The sequence below is a fragment of the Ascaphus truei genome, chromosome 1, assembly GCF_040206685.1.
Source record: "Ascaphus truei isolate aAscTru1 chromosome 1, aAscTru1.hap1, whole genome shotgun sequence".
NCBI classification, from domain to species: domain Eukaryota; kingdom Metazoa; phylum Chordata; class Amphibia; order Anura; family Ascaphidae; genus Ascaphus; species Ascaphus truei.
The window spans coordinates 145,587,001-145,606,435 of NC_134483.1; the positions used below are offsets into that span (position 1 = coordinate 145,587,001).

General features: G+C 42.6%; 1 protein-coding gene across 2 annotated transcripts in view; it reads left to right on the forward strand.

The window, feature by feature from the left end:
• IFT74 (intraflagellar transport 74) overlaps positions 1-19,435 on the forward strand; it is a 99,231-nt gene that overhangs the window by 7,262 nt on the left and 72,534 nt on the right. For both annotated transcript variants that reach the window (XM_075595550.1, XM_075595560.1), the window contains 3 exons: positions 1,574-1,709; positions 11,967-12,015; positions 16,881-16,979. In XM_075595550.1, coding sequence (XP_075451665.1) covers positions 1,574-1,709; positions 11,967-12,015; positions 16,881-16,979 — 284 coding nt within the window. The remainder of the gene's footprint in view (positions 1-1,573; positions 1,710-11,966; positions 12,016-16,880; positions 16,980-19,435) is intronic.

The following is a 19,435-nucleotide window of genomic DNA, read 5'->3' on the forward strand; positions in this document are numbered from 1 at the left end:
TTGGTCAGAGGCGCACGTGGTCACGGTGTGAGGAGAGTGAGCGTGTGTGTCTCTTCTCCCTGCCTGGCTCCTCCCTGCCTAGCCCGCAGGCCAATGAGCTGTCCAGCAGACATACATACACAAACATTATTTGAGACTTATATATATAGATGTACGATTGATAGGGCTGTGATCATCTCAGTTTACACACAGCCAAAACCTGTCATGTTTCTCCCATTTGATCAGAAGTAGTGTGGCTAATGCCAGCAAACCAGAGTCCCTTGTATATCTGAGACAGGAGTGACCTCTGCTATAGCTCAGTTTTGCCTTTCATATTACACTGCTCATCAATTTAGGGATTATCCCTTGTGTATCATTCTCACATACCTACCACCCAACATTTAACAAAGCGAGGCATTGGAGGGGAATTACTAATCTCATATAGCTATGTGTGTTATGATTCACTTATTTTAGAATATATTAAGTGTTGTCTAAACATCATCGCTTATCACTTATTTTTCTAATACAGACTTTATATTAAAAGCTACATTTTTAATTAGATTATCATTTCACCACATTTTTGATTGAGTGCTATTCAAAAGCAACTCTTCCCTTGCACTTGCAAGGATTTGTATTCCATGTTCATTTACACTCATACTATCACCTTATCTCTAACTAGACTGTAGCAAGAGCCCCTTTCCTTTCCCCCACCCCTGCCTATCCCAATTTGTTTACTATTAATAAAATACTTATTGCATAGAGTTAAGACATGGGGCATATTTACTAAGTACGACAACTCCATATGATAGCTTCCCGCACCTTCTGGTGAAGGTTACTTATTGCATAGCACTGCTTAATAAAGGTGGTCCATATTAACTTTAAATGATACATTCCGCACAGGTTGACTTTATAAATCATCACAGTATAGATGTGGGACTAACTTTTACCCTGCTACAGGTCAGTAGCAGTAAATGAACACTAAGTAATGTTTTCAAACATTAATCTCAGATCCATGTGGAAATTGTGGAGTATTCTACTAATATTAACACGTGGAAAACGCCACTAATAAAGTAAGGGATGTCGACTTATACAGGTAGGTGCAATCCCATGGAGGAATAAATAGAACTAATGGCAATGATATAGGCCCATATTTACTAAGCGGTGCACTGCTATCTTACTATTACTTATCTGTGTGTCCTTATTTACGAATTCACTAGACAGTCTCAAAATACAACAGTTCACCAAGGACCATGGAACAAACGGCAGAGATCGAAAAAAGATATCTCTTATTTTTTCCACACTAAATAAAATCTACATCCAAACTGAGAGCACATCGTCAGGGGTGACCCTTAAATGGCTCACTTTGACAGAGAGCTCTATCTGACTATCAATTAGGACTTTTATAATGTACGTGAATCGTGAATACTTATTATGACTGTACAGTGGACAACGTGTCATTGCACCGACTATAAGAAAGTAATGTCAAATTTGAAGAATCTGTGTTATCATGTTTAGGCATTTTTCTTGATGAGGCATTAGGAATAAAGGCAACACTAGCTTTAATATAAATCTTGTTCTGTTTATTTCCCTTGAGATGCTACCTGGCACTGGCAGACCTGGGACTCGTGGCGGGCCGCTGGGTGTAGGAGGAGTTCTGTCGGCTCAGATAAAAGTAACAGACCGTCCAGTGACCCAGCAAGGCCTAAGCGGAATGAAAACTGGAATGAAAGGTACTTGTGTGCACTATAGATACATGTATAATACCAACCTGCAGGAAAATGTTATTGTACAAATAAGTGGGGCATACAAATGAAACGTATCATCAATTGCGTGTTGTGCGTTGCTGCTGAACTACCAAAACAATCAGTTGGTAATTATTCACAGGAGGAATAATCAATAGTTACTTCAGCTACTTAAGGATTGGGTGGATCAGTTCTGACAATGGGCACTTTTATTAGTAACAACACATAAATAATCAGATGATTACATAAAGCCCCCTATAATTGCACTCTAGATAGGTGACATTGATAGTACAACGTCATCTGTCAAGGGGCCACTAAATGGCCTATTCCCTTATTAGGGTAAGCCGCGAAGGTCACACTCAAATGAAAATAAAAAAACTTTTAATCAGTAATGTTTAAAAACGACGAGACACCATAAAAATGCATACACAATGCATATTAAAATCCCCAAATGTGTGTAGGCACAGAAGCAGGCAAAGGACTCTCAATGTCCAGAGCCTAGGGATAGGCTGACACAATACTGCATAAATCCACACAGTAGGTATGTGTGGTTGCGTGACCAAAGTTAAATAAAGCAATGGTATGCTGCAGTAGGTAATGGAGTATCAAAAACTCCTCGGTTAGGTGAGATACAACCTGATCGTAAGCGTGTCAGCGGCTGCAGTTCCAGGAAGTGATCGGGACTGATCGTGCCTTCTCCACAAGCCGCGTGGACGTCGGAGCTTCACACCCTTAACCTAGAGATAAAAGTCTCACGCCAGGACACTAGGAGTCTCAACTCAGAAGTGCGTAAATGGAAGGGGGACTACAAGGAGGCCCTGAATATTGCAGAGACTGTAAGAAGAGAAAATACAAGGCTGAAAGCAGAAAATTCTGATTTGTCTGACCATGTCAATGAAAAGCTTCATGAGTTAGAAAAAATGATGAAACTATTTGAATATGAAAAGTTAGAAGCATTGGAGCAACGCACTCAAGCAGAGCACCTACTGCAGAACCAACTGCAAGGTCTGCGTGCGCACCTACAGAATGCCGAAGAGGAGCAGCGATCTCTGCAGGAAGAAAATCTACAGGCTGCTAAAGAAGTATAAGTGCTGCAGGAACGTCCAATTACCCAGTGTGTCCCCGCAAAGAAGCATGAGAAACTGAAGGATACCCTGAGAATCACCAGAGCATTGCTGGAGGCCAAGCTTTGAGGCCAGGTGACTAGGTACAAGAGGGAGCACAAGAAGGTCCAGAAACTGAGGCAAGAAAGAAGGGAGAAAAGCAGCAGAGTAATTCAGAAGTACTACAAAGTTCTTGTTCAAGCAAGGTTGGAAAGAGAAATGTATCTGCGCAAACGCTCTGCAGCGCTCACCATACAGGCTGCCTACAGAGGAATGAAAACTTGTCGGCTAAATTGCCAGAGTAAAGCAGCCTACCTTCTCCAATCTATATGGAGAATGCAACGTCAAAGAAAGAATTATGAACATTTGAAGCAGTGTGAAATCTTACTCCAGTCAAATGTTAGGAAGTGTCTGCAGCAAAGATACTACAAATAAATGAAGGAAGCTGCTGGTGTGATTCAATTCAGATATAGGGTCCACATCACAACCAAGCAAGCTGTGCTTTGCTATAAGCGCCCCCGCAATGCCATCTCAGTACTACGATAGGCTTTCCACACAAGTCAGGAAAGAAGAACCGAATTACGACTGAGAAGCGCAATACCAATACCCATGGCCCAAGATAGGTAGAAGAAGCAAGGCACTATGGATTTTATGTTAATGCAAATTTATTGCCCATAGATCGACGTTTCGGCCACACTAGGCCTTTTTCAAGAGTAAATGGCATAAAGTAAAATGTCCAAAATGTCTGAATAAATAGACCCCTCACCGGGTGTCCCTCGTTGATCCTTAGTTTCATCACCATCCTGCGCCGCTCATCTCCTTCTGATTGCCACGTCACTCCAGTCAGGCGGCAGCGTAATAAGGGATCCTTCCTAGGGTTCTGTCCTCCCCATAGGGGTTTCCCTGCAGACTCCCACCATGTTCTTGCGAAGTGCGTGATGTCATCATGGTTGGCGTCCGTGCCGGGCGTCCTGCTTCCTCTGTTGCTTAGTGATCCTATGTCTTGAGGGGAATTTGCATATTCTCGCGACGCTCTTGCGAGTATGTGACGTCACCACTTCAGACATCCATGCCCAGCATCCTGATTCCTCCGTGTATTCTTATGAGGATATGAATAAAGTGTTTACAACCAGAGACAGAACATGAAACACAAACAGAGCTCAGTGCTATATCCAAAGACACTAATACACGACCATTTTATTCAAAAGATATCTATATATATATATATTTAGGCACTGTAGCGTGTATTAGTGTCTTTGGATGTAGCACTGAGCTCTGTTTGTGTTTCATGTTCTGTCTCTGGTTTTAAACACTTTATTCATATCCTCATAATAAGCTGACATAGCCTTATAGTTTCACCGTCACTGTAGTTCTTCCACAATAATTAGCATAGAGGTATTTAGGCGATCTAGGGATCAACATATACCTTATACCCACAAATAATAACATGCTCTTTTTAGCTCTAAAAATAAATATAATGATGAATAAAAATATAAAAGTATGTAGTCCTATCATAAAAGAACTCTTTATAATTTTATAGAAAATTCAATAAAAATGTTCAAAATAAATTAATTTTATTCAGAATTCTCGCACCCAATAAGTGGGAAAAGGTATACCATTAAGGAGAGAATAACATGTGTTTCAACCTTTGTTGTTTTATATGATTGCCTGCCCGTGTGGCTTACGCTATGAAAAACAACTAGGATGCTCAAAGCTCGTTACATAGAGCACAAAAGCAAAATTAATCATTCAAAAAAAGAGACTGAATGAATTAAACATTGTGCAACCTATAGACACTCCGTATCTTCATTGAAAACTAATGGGTATAGAGCATATAAAAAGATTAATAGCAGAATCTGATAAAGATGTTACGCTTCTGCAACGTAAAGCCTATTGGATCTTTAGTTTAGACACAGTTTTCCCAAAGGGGCTTAACGACAACCTAGCCTTGTGATGTTTTCTGACAGAGCGTTTACATATGATGTAGATAGACTTTATAATGTCATCCTTAGATTCCACCTTGCTGCTGTTGATGTTATCTGTCTGAAGTCATGGGCTCTGTATTTCTGATTTTTTATTTATTTTTACTATGTTTATTGCATTTTCTATAAAATTATAAAGAGTGCTTGTAGGATAGGACTACATAATTTTCTATTGTTATTCATCATTATATTTATCTTTAGAGATAAAAAGAGCACTTTATTATTTGTGGGTGTCACGGGAGACCAGATTTATTAACACCTTTTTATACCAGGATCATCGATTGAGCAAAGCAAGGAGGTACAATAAATTGTAATTTATTTAAGGAAAAGACATAGACACAACCACGGTATAGAAATATTGTCTAAGAAATCTCTTCATATATAAACTTATATGCCTAATATATGGCACTTCACATTATATAAATGTACAATTGCATTTGATGTTATATATAATATAAACTCCATTTCATCAATAGGGGCATGCAATTTGCTGTTCTCTAGATATAGGTATAAGATATGTTTACACCTTTTTAATTTGTTTTAACATTGCTCTTTTAGCATTTTTAAGTAATAAACCTATTTTGATTTAATAGTTTTCTATATAATTGTGTTGATTTATGTATAGATATATGTATTCTTTTTTATATATTTTTTTCTTATATATTTTTTTCTTATATCTTTTCTTTAAATTCAACAAAATTTATATAATTATTTCCTTTTTCATTAGTTCCTTTTTCTGTGTTTAGTTATTGATTTATACAATGGTCTTATATTTGATTGCATTCGTTTATGTAATATATAATGTAGCTGCCTGCCTAGTGATTTTCAGCAACATCCATGTGTGTGTATACCAGCACACATTGCAATATATGCCCCCTAATCAGTTATGGGCTGCTGCTGCGGTTCTCATTGTGACTGGGGAAATACATAGTAGTCTGCCTGCGCATGCGCCGAGCGGGGAGTAGGAGGTGATCCTCTGCGGTTGTCAGAGGTGTGCTCTCAGTGGGGAGGCCGCCCAGAGAGGCGTGCCGCTCATGATTGAGCTCGGCTGAAATTAGCAGGGAGTCCCAGGGTGCTCTGGCGCGCGGCGCATGCGCGGAGTACACAATTCTTATTGGTTGATGACGCGTAATGACGTCACTATTGGCGCGAAAACAAGGCAGTCCGCTGCATTTAAATTGTTGATTTTACAATGTACAGCACTTCTTGATAAAGTTCTCTGAACGAAACGCGTTGAAGTTTGCTGCTGTCCCACATCCATATGATTCAATAATAAAGGACTGTTATTGCAAGACCTGCTCTTTTCATCTTTGCTGTGCGCTGCATACCCTGGCTTTTGGAACCTTTACCCCACTTCAGCAGCACGCTTTGGAAGGGAGACTCTGGGAAGAAGCAATATCGTGAGTACACTACCTGGGGCTAACCCAATGAGGAAGGGGGGGGTGTCTTTGGACAACCCACCCCAACCTTCAGGGTACCTTATGCCCTCTTAAGGCTTAGTACTGCTACTTTTATTTTTTATACCCAGCTTATGCTCCCTTCCATCATACACGGTCCCAGCACTTTCAGAGCACCATCCCACAAATAATACATTTATTTACTGGGAACAGGGCTAACAAATACATCTATCCTCCAAACGAAATTCACAAAAATGGCCTCTGTAGGAGCCCTTTTCCTTGACCGGTAGGTACTCATGAAAATCCTGGAACTGATTTCGGCATGCAATGTCAGCTGCAACCGCTACGTTCTCAAAAGCGGGACTTAGAAACTTTTCTGAGTTGAAAATTCTTGAAGCCGGCTCGCATCTATTCAGTATAGAGCATCTTTGAATTTTCCGCTGTTGGTTTGGCGCTTGGAATCTGCGCTCCTGATTGGCTGCAAGTCCCCTTATGGGTTTCAGGGTTTCCTTCACCAACATCTACAGCCTTTCAGAGCGTGGGAATTCTCCTGCCAGACAATCACTGATTTGCTGGTATTGTAAAGCCGGGAGGGCACCTTTCTTCCCTGGCACCTCTGCCTCTTTGCATACTGAGCCCACCCGCTGTCCAGGCTCCACAGAGTCTGGGTTCTGACAAATGGTGGCCGGATAGCCCTGTGTTAGCCCAGGATGTTGATACTCAAGCAGAACTGCAGTACCCCTCCTGTTCTAGCACCTTGGCATCCCTGAGGCTTTCAAGTCCTGACTCCGCATAGGCCCATAGGCACCAGGCTTGGTAGCCATCTGGTCTCTCGGAATTCATGACTTGGAAATCCCACTGTTCATTTACAGGTTATCAGTACATATACCTACTAAATATGACTCTTTAATAAAATGTACTGTGTCCTGTCTTATGTGTGGTAAAATATATAAGTCCCTGTTCTGATGTCAGGGATGGAGTGAGTGTATATATTTCCTACACTCACTAGCCTCATTCTTGGCACACTTTAGAAATGACTTTTAAAACTTTTACCCACAAGAAAGCACTCTCAGCTTTATCACTTAGCTGGAGTTCCCCCTGAACCCTTATACCAGGACCAGGGTGCCTGGTGATGGGTCTATTTATTCAAACATTTTGGACTTTTTACTTTATGCAATTGACTCTTGAAAAAGGCCTAGTGTGGCCGAAAAGTCGATCTAATAACATAAAATCCGTAATGCTTTGCTTCTTCTACCTATCTATAGTCAGTTGGAATACCACTCAGAGATCCCTGGACCAGGAGCACCGGTAGTTGCATTGATTTTTTATTGTTATAGGTGTGCAGCATTTCCCGTATTACATTGTAGTGCCCCATGGCCAAAGCCATATTCCTCACAATGAAAATAGCCACAGGAAAGAAACAGTCTTTGGCTAGATTGAATCCAGGGTAGGAAGGGAGCGATGGTATCAGGAACACCCAAAAAAAAAAAACACACAGAAAAATAATGGTGCAGCAAGTTAACACAAAAATAGTGTAGATGAGTCTTGGCTCTAATAAAATGCCTACTTACAACAAGTAGGTATTAAAACAGCAAGAACTGGAATTCGGATGGGAGATGATTCATGGAGGCTTCCACTCGCATTGAATGTCATAAAAAACAGGGAGAGACTATAGTGTGGACCAAAAAGTAACAAGTTTTATACTTTAAAAACACATAAGAAATGTACTCACATTGTGTACATAAAACGAATACACATAAGGTTTTACTTGAGGCAGTTGGTAAGTCAGCAATCGAGATGTTAAATCTGCAGCCACTTCAGTGTCCCTCCACGAGAGTGCCCCCTCGTCGGATCGCGGATGGAGAGCGTCCCGGACTGACGACTTCCGGCTGGAGCAAACAGGGAAGTGGGCGGCAGGATCGCAATGCAAACTTGGTGCCTTCAATGGTGGAGCAGCTATCAGACTGTGGTACAGCTGTGCTACAAAGAGGCTCTACGCGTTTCGCTGTATGCAACAGCTTCCTCAGGAGCATAATCACACCCCCAGTGGGCTCACAATATAAATAGTACATGCAATTAATTAATTAATTAAAAAATAAACAAATCAATAAGCTAGTCAGTTATACACAGGTTCTCCCCGTTAAGGGGTACATAACTCTGTGGTCAAACACAAACGACGCACTAAAATGAATAGTACTTAAACAGATTAAGATATAGTGATATTTTTACCATAAAACATAATATATAATACAATCAAAGTTAGTTAACTCAATTCATGGGAGAGAGAGAAGATGAGAAAAAACATTAATTAGTGGATTGTCGTATAGCAGCATCAAAACTTATAGTTAATGGTATAACATAAAAAGACACACAAGGTGAGGGATAAAATAAATCTATAGAAGACATTCTAAAATGACACATGTATATACTAATAGTATTGTACAGTATATTTGGATCTCAAGCAAAAGACTATGGCTTGAGGAATGGTGTAATTTCAAAATCTGCATTTAGGCCATTGGGCATAAGGGTGTTCAATCTATATATCCAGTACATCTCCCTTTTGCTTAGATCCAAATCCCTACTGCGACCTCTCCAGTGCTGAGTTACATGCTCAATTGCAGTAAACAGCAAACCTTTAGTGCTGGAGTTGTGGAAGTTTGAAAAATGTTTTGAAACACTGTGTGTCTGGACACCACGTCTAATGTTGCTCAAATGTTCTAAAATGCGGGTTTTAATAGCCCTTTTTGTTTTTCCCACATACTGTAGCCCGCATGGGCATTCTAGGACATATATTATGTATTCAGTGTAACTACTCATATACTGTTTTATTTTGAAGTCCTCATTACGGTTGTTACACTTAAAACCCCTTTTGTCTGATTGTTTATATTCGCAGGCTTTACAGGTTGAGCAACCGAAAAATCCTTCTTGTTTTTGGAACCATCCATTATTTTGAGTTTCTGATTTTTTTAGTGCACTAGGGGCAATCATATTCTTCAAATTTCTTGCTTTTTTAAAAATCACTTGTGGATTTTTAGGGATTTCACTTTTTAGAACAGGGTCATTTTGCAAGACATGCCAGTGTTTATTGATTATTTTACTAATCTTATTTGCTTCTTTATTAAAGGTCGTTAAAAATGCTGTGTCAAAGTTCCTTATTTGTGTTTGTCTGTCTACTGGTGGGCACTATTAGATCATCACAGATAATAGGCCCAAATTGGTATTTCGCAGGGCCAAATCACTGGCGACATATTTGTCACCTAGCCTTTTCTCGTCACAACAAGCCGGAGTCATAAGTAACATACCTAGAGGCTTTTTTTCAGTGTGGACATTGCAATATTTGCCAATATGCAAGACCATTAAAAAAGATTGAATGTCTTAAACCAAATATAACAAAAAACATACAGACATTCATCAATTGTAACACCAGCCACGTAGTCTACATGATCAGATGTGGGTGTAACAAGACTTATATTGGGCGCACAATTAGGCCTTTAAAGCGCAGAATTCAAGAACATGTGCGCCTAATAAAGAGGAAAGACACACTACATCCGGTCCCTAGGCATTTTGCTATGTTTCCAATGGGGGGAGTTGATGGTTTCTCCTTTACAGGCCTTGAACATGTGCTTATCACTAAAAGAGGTGGAGACAGACTTAAACTTTTAAACCAGAAAGAAATGTCTTGGATTTTCTGTACAGATAGTCTCCATCCATCAGGCATCAATATCGATTGGGAATTGGCCCACTTTTTGTAGAGTTCCCGAAATAAATATATCAGTATTCACTGCCTAAGTATATACCATTAGGTGACTTCATTCCCATCATGTTTATTGCATCATTGTTACCATTCTTAATAATGTTAAGCGATTATTCGTAATAAAATGAGGCTATTCAAACCTAGAAAGTTCAGGATTTCCTGTCCAGGATGCTATTGATAAATGTGAATAGAAGTATAATATATTTATAGCATTTATGATATGCAATATAGCATCAGTGATTTAAATGGTTACATATATCTACCCCTCTTTGTATTTAGTTATGTACGTTTTTTCCGCATTATGATCTAATATAGTTCATATTACTACAATCCTATTATGTAGTTCTTGTTTTTAATGGATTTGGGATTCAGCTCACTATGTTTCTAATTTGTATTGTCTTCATGTGTATGATAGATAGATTGAATGTCTGTATTTTTTAGTAATTAAGTTTACTTAGTGTTTGATCACTTGTTAGGTGGTTTTTTCTTCTTTTTTTTAATATTATTGTAGATGTCTATATGTTTCATTACATTTCATCTATATTTGTTTCATAGGTGTATATATCCATCAGATATAATATATATGCTGAATCCATCCTTATGCATATGTTATATCATTTTGTTTATATGTTTTTTTTACATAGGTCTGTTAAGTATGCTTCAGTTGAGTCATGCAGTTTGTTTATTATTTTTATCTTTATTTTATTTTGTGTCTTTATATATATATGCGTTCTCCATATGTCAGTTTCTGTGGCAGCTGGATCATCTTTTTAGCCTTTATGTCACCATTGGCTTGAAACATTATGGTTACAAAGATGTATCTGTATGTAATACATTTTTTCTAATATCCTAGTCCAAATTTAACAAGCACATATGTTTAATATGAATACCCATGGTCCCACCTTTCATCTACAGCAGTGTAAGGGTTAAGAGTTTCCGTGTTAGTTGAGAGCTTCATGACGTCGTCTCTATCAGCTGTAGGGACTATTTTAACAATTAGGGAAGGACTATTTACTCAAATGTAAGGTTTTTTAGGCTATTTAAAGTCAGACCTAGCTGCCACATATCACTCTTTGATAAAGTCGCAAGACGAAACGCGTCAGAGGATTTCTAAGTCTTTTTAACTTGGCTGTCATGCCGCAATAAAAGTTTTTTCTACTGCACGATGGCTCCAGCCTGATTTTAACCAGCTGAGCCCTTTCACTCGCTTACCTATATATATTTAGGGTGGTAACCAGCTTAGCTACCCACCAAGTTAGAAAGGGCTGGAGTAAAGGTTTAGTTATTCTTCAAAGAGTAGAGTAGGCCTTTATTTTGTTTGTTTTTGTTTGTTTTGCCTTTTAAAGGAACAGGCGCAATAAAGCCGGGATTTAATTTCACCCTAATCAGTCTCCATAAAATGTGCCTCTGCACACGTCTCTTACAATGTCTTTGTTTGACACATGTAATGAAAGCGTTAAGTCCTATACTCAGTACAACCCTTTGGGTAGCACCTTAGACCTGCCTTTTTTGCTTGTAGGCTATTATCTGAAATAACGCTATGATAATCATGGTCTAGATATGAGTAACAAGAGGTTTTGATGTGATCTCATTATTGTAATGTAATTCCCATGTGCTAACAGGAACGGAGGTTAGTGGACATGTGACAGAACAACCAGATGTTTGCATTATGGAGGAGTACAGTTGTTTTAAGGAAGTCATTAACATGTGTGTCCCACTAATGCTCCAGTTATCCTCTTCTCCTCTTAATGCTGATTGACACCTGTGGTATACAATCAAAGCAAAGTGCCTTTCTGCGTTTCTTTTTGACTTTGCCACTGTCCATGGAAGTGAATACATAGAATTGTTGCGGACTTCTCTTACCACAATGCTTATGACAAAGTTAAATGTTGCCTTCACATGTCAAATCTTTATTCTTCAGACTCTTGTGTACTCTATATTATTTTTACAAGCTATTTTTATCAAAATGTGCCATTTCTGTCTTTTAACAGGCATATCTTTTTTTCCAGGTCCGCAGAGGCAGGTTATGGACAAATCTTACTTTCTTGGGCTTCTTAGGTATGTTGTGGAAATATTTGATGGCATTTATCATTTTAAGTATTATAATATTAATATTTATATTACACATTATGTAATATGACCACTGTCACGGGAGACCAGGTACTTTTTACACCATTTATAGATTACCGTGATCGTAAACCTACAAGAAGAAATATACAAGGAAGTTACAAATACACTTACTGGGAGTCTGGGGGTGTGGAAACTAGGCTTTCTTAGGTGCAGGGTGTGACGGTAGGGGTAACCAGGCTCTCAAAGGTTAAGCCCGTTTTGGTTACCCCTTATCTGTGTATAAGGGTCCAAGAGAGTTAGCTCTTGGGCCCAGTAACATTGTATCATGCCAATTTATTGTATGTAATAAAAGAATTTTTGTGTGTATTTCCCTTTCCGGGCATGGAATCAAGCAGGGATTGCTAGGGGATGAGTTTCAAGGAGGGTTTTGCGGAGGAATTGCTGTCAGAATGTGTCTAGGAGGTTGGGGTCCGGAGTTGTCAGTTCCCCCATAAATGTACCCGGGAATCATGCCTGATTCTCAGATACATGTAGGCACATTGTCCCGGCAATACCTCCCCTTGAAAACGCAAGCGCGACTCATCACTAGGGTACCCTGTTTCAGCACAGCCCAGACAGGAGAATGGGGCACAGGGATCACACCTCTATTCCTGTTGCTGAGGGAATCCCTATGTTAAGGGGGGTACCCCAGCTAGTGCCCAGATGATCCAAAACCAGCATAGGGTTTGTGGGTGCCCCAACTGTATATAAGGTTGAGGTTTGTGGGTGCCCCAACTGTATATAAGGTTGCGGGGGGACCCTGAGAGTCCAGTCTGAGTCCAAGAGAAAGTATGTGGGGAATGAGGCAGATAGAAATAAACCTAAAACATTTTTCCCTTTCTGTCCCCTGTTCCCCAAGACTCAGAAGCATAGTAAAATATACTTTATTAAAATGTAATGTGCTTTTTACATTCAGAACCGATGTCCAAACAGGCTGGCCGAGCTAACCCATAGGTGCCGGTAAGTCTGCTGGACATCGGAGTTCAAAGCTGTCCGAGGATGCCAGAGGTGAGAATAGCATTTGGTCAGCGGGGAAAGGTGGAGGACCAGGTCCAGAGATCAATGGAAGTTCTCCAAGATGCCACTTGCTCTGCCAGACCTGGTGGAGCCTGCCCAGCGGGTGGCATTGCGATAGCCAGGGAGAAAGGTGGCAAGCTTGCACATGTCCCTTGGCTATTTCAGATTTCCCGCTGACCCGGCTTTCTAGCCGACTTGGCTCTGATTGGTTGCTTGGGAATTTCCCCACGCGTTGATTGGCTGCTGAGTTTTGTGAATGCAACTCAGACTACTATTACAATCTGTGAGCCAATCAGATTGTAGTTCTCAGGCAGGCTTTTCAAAGTTGCTTCTGCGCAAAAACCAGAGCACCAAGCTTCAATTTCAAATCTGAAAAGCCTGCCTGCAGAGTCTATGTCCCAGTTCCTGGAGATGGAGATTGCGCTCGTCTGGGATCTTTAGGGAAATTCCTCAGGAAGGTCTCCTCTCCCGCTGCTCCCTCTCCCTCCGGTGATCAGCCGGCCAGATAACAGTCCAAAATGCAAAAAAGAGATGGGAGGTGGAGCGCAGAGAAAGAAAATACCAGGGTGAGATAGGGTCAATTTATTGTAACAACAAAACACAGAATTACTTACAATTGGTAAAACAGCAGCATGTAGATACTCCCACAGAAATCTGGTCTGCGTCTATTTGGTTGCCCCCGTCCTGACTACGACACACTGCTTCAGTCACACAGGGACCCGGAACCGGAAGTGTAGCAACCGAGTGATAGGCGGGCTCTCTCAGGTCGTGGCAAAAGCTATAGCAATAGCAACAGCCACTCCAGACTGACGGGGGGATTTCCCAGCAAATACAGAAAATAGGGAGATTCTACTGTGCTAAAGAATGCACTCCTACCCAGGAGTGCAACATAAAAGTATTCAAACAACCCTCTACGCGTTTCGCGCAGTATAGCGCTTCGTCAGGAGGTATTAGGGTATTGCAGGAGGTGGTCTTATATAGGTCACCACCTAATTAACCAACACAAAATACATGTGTCAAACCATACTTTTAAAATAATTCCCAATGGTGAATGTGACTAAAGATGCATAGTATACATATACAAACACTGAACATAGAGTCTATGTCCCGACTTTTGCTCCCAAGTTCTCACAAACAATCGTAGCGGACGCGGCTGGGATTTTATGCCGATTTCAGTTCCAGGAGATTTTGAGTAACTCGCGGTCAGGAGGGACCAAGTTCTCAGAAGAGAACGTAGCAGTGGTGTGTGGAATTTTATGCCGATTTGGGTTCCAGGAGATTCCGGGCAAAGTCTCGTCAGGGTAAAACTCGCCCAAAGAGTTCCCTGCACCTAGAAAAGTCTAGTTTTCAACCCCAGTCCCAAAGTAAGTGTGTCTTTTTGTCTGTATTTTGTGTATCATTGTGTGTAAGCGAATTTATGCGAATAAACTACAATTTATTTCATTACTTTGTTTTGCTCAATGTATGATCCCAGTAAAAAGGTGTAAATAACCTAGTCTCCTGTGACACAGGGCGTCTGCTTGGATGGGCTATCCATGACCGGGATATACCCTTTGTTCTCCTGGTCCTCTTTTCGGCTTCAATTCCTAGCGGCGACCGCTCAGTTCGAATTTGAGAACTTGGGCGCAAAAGACTGGACTTTGTCTCTGCGAAGCAAACTTTTCAGGCTTCCAAATGAAGTTGGTTACTTTGAACAGAGCAACTTTGAAAAGCCTGCCTTAGCTTCATCGACTCACCTCATTGGTTGGCTTGGTTGGACTTGCTCCCTCTCTTGGTCAGCACTTAACATACACTCCGTTGGGCTATCCCCAGAACGGAGGGGGAAGGAGCAGCCAATCGGAGCGTGGGAATTCCTCCCCATCAGCCAAAAGAAGGAGGGGCTTGTCCCTGGCTGACGTCAGCGGAGTGCACGTGCCCAGCATGCTCGAAAGCCGAGTGAACGGGAAATATGATTTTAGCCAAAAGGAGAGCAGACTATATGGCACATCCTCCCTGGCTAACTCATTGCCACCGCAGGGTGCCCTTTGTAGTCCGGACCTGGCCATTCGCCCTTCCCTCGCCCACCAAACGTTTTCACACCTCTGGACATCCTCTCCCCTTTCAACTACGGACCCTATGCAGATTTGCTGGCACCTTAACTGGATGCCCGGGCAAGCTGCATAAAGCCTTATAAGAAATTTATAAAACATAATAAACCATACTTTAATACAAAGGTGCGCAAACTGGGGGGCCGTGGGCAGTTGCAGAGGTCCTGTGCTCTTCCCCAAGGCTTTTAAATTAAATGCCGGGGGATCACGTGGGGCCTCTGCAACAATAAAACTTACAGAGATTCAGACGCTGTGACGCGTCTTCATGACAACACGGCGTCAAATGACGCAGTGAGGTCATGTAACGTGACATCACCGGTGTCAAATGATGACGCAGGTCACGTGACCCCTGAGCGTCATTTGATGCCGCTGCCAGGTAATAGGGGGCGTGAGCTCCGGAGCAGGCAACAGGGGTGCGCAACAGGAAAAGTTTGCGCTCCCCTGCTTTAATACATGAGGACCTTGGGGAGACTTATGACTGTAAGGGACTTAGGACTGGATATCGGGGCTCTAAACTCGGGAGTCTGGGGGATGCTGGAAAGCCCCGGTGTGATTCTACTTGTGTACCGGCAAATAGTGCCTGCACGCCGGGTAGAATGAAGGTACTACCGGTAGCTCCGGACCTCGAACTCCTGCAAACAAAACTATTGCATTCTTACCCAAATATCCCACCTAAAACTTACACACAGCAAGTTTCATGAGTCTTGGGTACAGGGAACAGGGAAAGTGGAAATGCAGGTGTCACTTTAACTTTACATGTACATATACCTGGCCCCTGGCTTATAGTGCTGGGTAGCTGCCAGGGACCCACGGGGACCCAACCAGAGGGCTTAACCTTTATTATGAAGCCTGGTTACCCTTGCCTGTCACAACCACATGTTAAATATATTACACCGTCTAGGAGAAATAATTATTTTTACCATATTTCTATATTGCATTTCCTGCTTTTCCCTACTTTATAACTATATAGACCATGTAAAATAGATTATACAAATGGGAGCACTAGATGTAGAAGCTATTATTGTTAAAAGGGAATCCCTGGGTCAAAGATCTTAAATCCAAATCACATTAAACCCGCAATAAGAATTTTCACTTCCCGACAAGCATGGGGCTAATGTACATTTTATTCTCAATGTGTATAAAGAAAATTCTGCTCCAGTAAAGCAAGTTTCAGAACTTGAAAACCTTTACAAATAATAAACAGACAGCAATGAATAGTATGTATTTGTCCCCCTGTGCCGTGTATGTGCAAGAAGTAGAATTGATTACATAATACATATGGAAAGTGTGTAATTAATCTCGCATGTGCCAAGTAGCGGAAGGTTGTGAGTTTGCAAGTTTCAACCAATTTGATTGGGAGATCTAATCTGTGCTAAAAACAAGAAAGCCGACATGAAACTCAGGACTTTTTATTTCTTTTTTTTGCTTCTTTCTATCGCATTAATGGGTTGATGGTGCGCCATTGTCAAAAAAGCAATTACATCTTCACACTTCCCCACTGAGTGATAAGACACTCCTCTGCTGTCACTTCCTTTAGCCACCGGTGATACGTTTGAAAACGGTTGCCAAGTGTGAAGATCGATGGGGTATGAAATGGCTTTCCGGTCTGCAGAATATGCCACTACCACGGGAGGGTTTCACAAAAGCACAAATGTATTACAAATGCATGAATTTCTTTTCCGTCTGGGCTTGTTTTGTGTCATCTTACAGGAGCAAAGTAAGTGAGCTTACTACGGAAATGGTCAAATTGAAAAAGGAGATTGACTCTTATAACCAGGAGAACTCTGTCTATCTGTCCTACGAGAAGAGGCAAGTCATTATCATTCTGTATACTCATCATTTTCGCTCCCTTAGGGAGATATAGTAACTTACCACTGTAAACTATTATAATTATTTTGATGATACGCTGCTTTACCTATGAGATGTATGTATGTATATCTTTATTTATATAGCACGTACAGCTGTACTTAGCGCTTTACAAGAGAGGCAATACAGTTCAGGGTATTATAGTACAATAAGTGCAACAAATAAAATCAGACAACAGGAAAGGAAATCCCTGCCCCAGAGAGCTTACAATCTAAGTGGTATGTTGGGAGACTAAGGCTAAGGTCACGCTGCACACGTCTGCACACGCGCCTGACGTCCTTGCGGCATATGCACAGTGCTTCACCTCGATCTGTGGTCTGTAGGCGGTTTTTTTAGGCGCGGGGGGCATGGCCAAAATGGGTCGGGTGGGCGCGGCAATGATGGGGCGTGGCAATGATGGGGGGGCGCGGCCATGTCACACATTTTCTGTTCCAAGTGAAGGATCCGCTTACCATCAACATGCTCTGTGTGTGTGTGATATGTTGTGTGTGTTGTGCACTTGAGGAAGGATCCACCTCCCTACCCTGTTCATGCCAGGCTGCTGGTGATCTCCCCTCTGCATTGGTTCCCTGGCGCACCATGTGACTCGTCGCAGCACAGGAACACAATCCAGTTGTATCCCCTGCTGGCTGACGCGTCACAGCACGAAGAGGGCCTGGAAGCGAGGAGTCACCGGGGCCTGATAGGGAGGAGGTAAGGGGCTGGTGAGAGCTGTGCCGCTGTCTGCAGCAGGGACCTAGCCTTAGGCTGCGTCCAGGGTGAATGGAGCCGGGCGGAGGCGCGCTGAGGCTGAGGGAAAGTGGGTGCTTTCCCTGGCCTTAGACCGCGCGCCGTCCGGGGTCGGGGGGGGGAGGCCTGTGACGTCACGGAGCTGGTTCGCCCTCATTGGGCGAACAGCTCACGTGACCGGCCCTGCGCTCCCTTGAGCGCTTGAATTTAAAATTTTGCTAAGACTTACGCTTCCGCACGCTTGCGGAAGTGTAAACAAGCCACTGCTAAAGCCGCTCTCATTGCGGCTGCAGGGGCTCACTGCCGAGCAGCAGCGCACCTCAGCACTTATGCGCTGACCATGCCCGAGGCCTTAGGCTGCGATTCGCTGACCATGGCCGAAGCCTTAGGCTGCGGCCCTGTTGGCGCTGAGCGTGCTAAGCGCGGTGTTTGCAGCTTTTAATTACATACATGTATATGTGCAAGTCCCCGCTCACGCGGTGCGCGGGCACGCACGCTCACTCAAGCTTGAGTTTACAAAAAAATTTAACTTTCAAGCGCGCTCAACTTGCACACAACGCCCCCACACCCTCCCCCCTCTCATTCTTGGAGAGCTGGTTACGTCACCGCTCTCAAGCATGAGCGTGGTCAGCGCCAGTGGGGACGCAGCCTTACAAAGACAAAAGGTGAGGGAATAAGTGCTGTAAGTGGCAGTGTTTGACCACAATGATTGGGAGGAGCAACTGCTGGTGTGGGACAGTAGCCATGAGTCTAAGCAAGTGTTTTCCCAACCTGGCTTCCTCGGCACCCTACGGTTCCGTGAGAGGATCAGAGGGGTGCCGCTAGATTACCCTGATCGCTGAGAGCAGGGAGAGAGCTGGGCAGTTTCCTCTATCCTGATAGGCTGCAATACCCAGCAGCAGCCAATCAGGAGGGGGTGTCAGGAGGCTGTGGGGCATGGCCAAGCAGAGGAGGAGGAAGCAGCATGGGCAGTAGAAAGGTGAGGTGTGTGCGTGCGTGTGTTTCTGTGACTGTCCTGTTGTTTGCGTGTGTGTGTTTTCTGTGACTTTCTGCCCCCTCTGACTTCCCTGCCCCCTCTGACCTCCCTGTCCCCTCTGACTTCCTGCCCCCTCTGACCTCCCTGCCCCCTCTGACCTCCCTGCCCCCTCTGACCTCCCTACCCCCTCTGACTTCCCTGTCCCGTCTGACTTCCCTGTCCCCTCTGGCTCCGCTGCCCACTCTGAATCCTCTGACCCCTGCCCCATTTACCCCTCTGACTTCCCCTGCCCCCTCTGACTTCCCTGCACCCTCTGACTGCCCTGCCCCCCCCCCCCATGACTTCAAACGAAATTGTCAATGTTCAAAAAAAATGCAAAAACACTTCATTTTCACAGTCAATTTGAATTTTGGCAAAATATTAGCCAATCTATATTTATGACAATCCAAAGAAGAGGCACTTAAATTTCTTAAAGCTCTGCAGACTATTTCATCTACAGTATGAAGAGCTCTCTAGTGGGTCCATCAGAAAAGATCACAAGCTATGCAACAAATTCATGCTAATCCAGGACCACAGAAGCAGACCTTTAAATTGGAAATCTATGAAATTATCTGCAAAATATGTTCAGATAATTATGAAATTACTTATTCAGGCTGTAGTTCGTTATCAGTGCTAAATCGAAGAGTCTTTCATT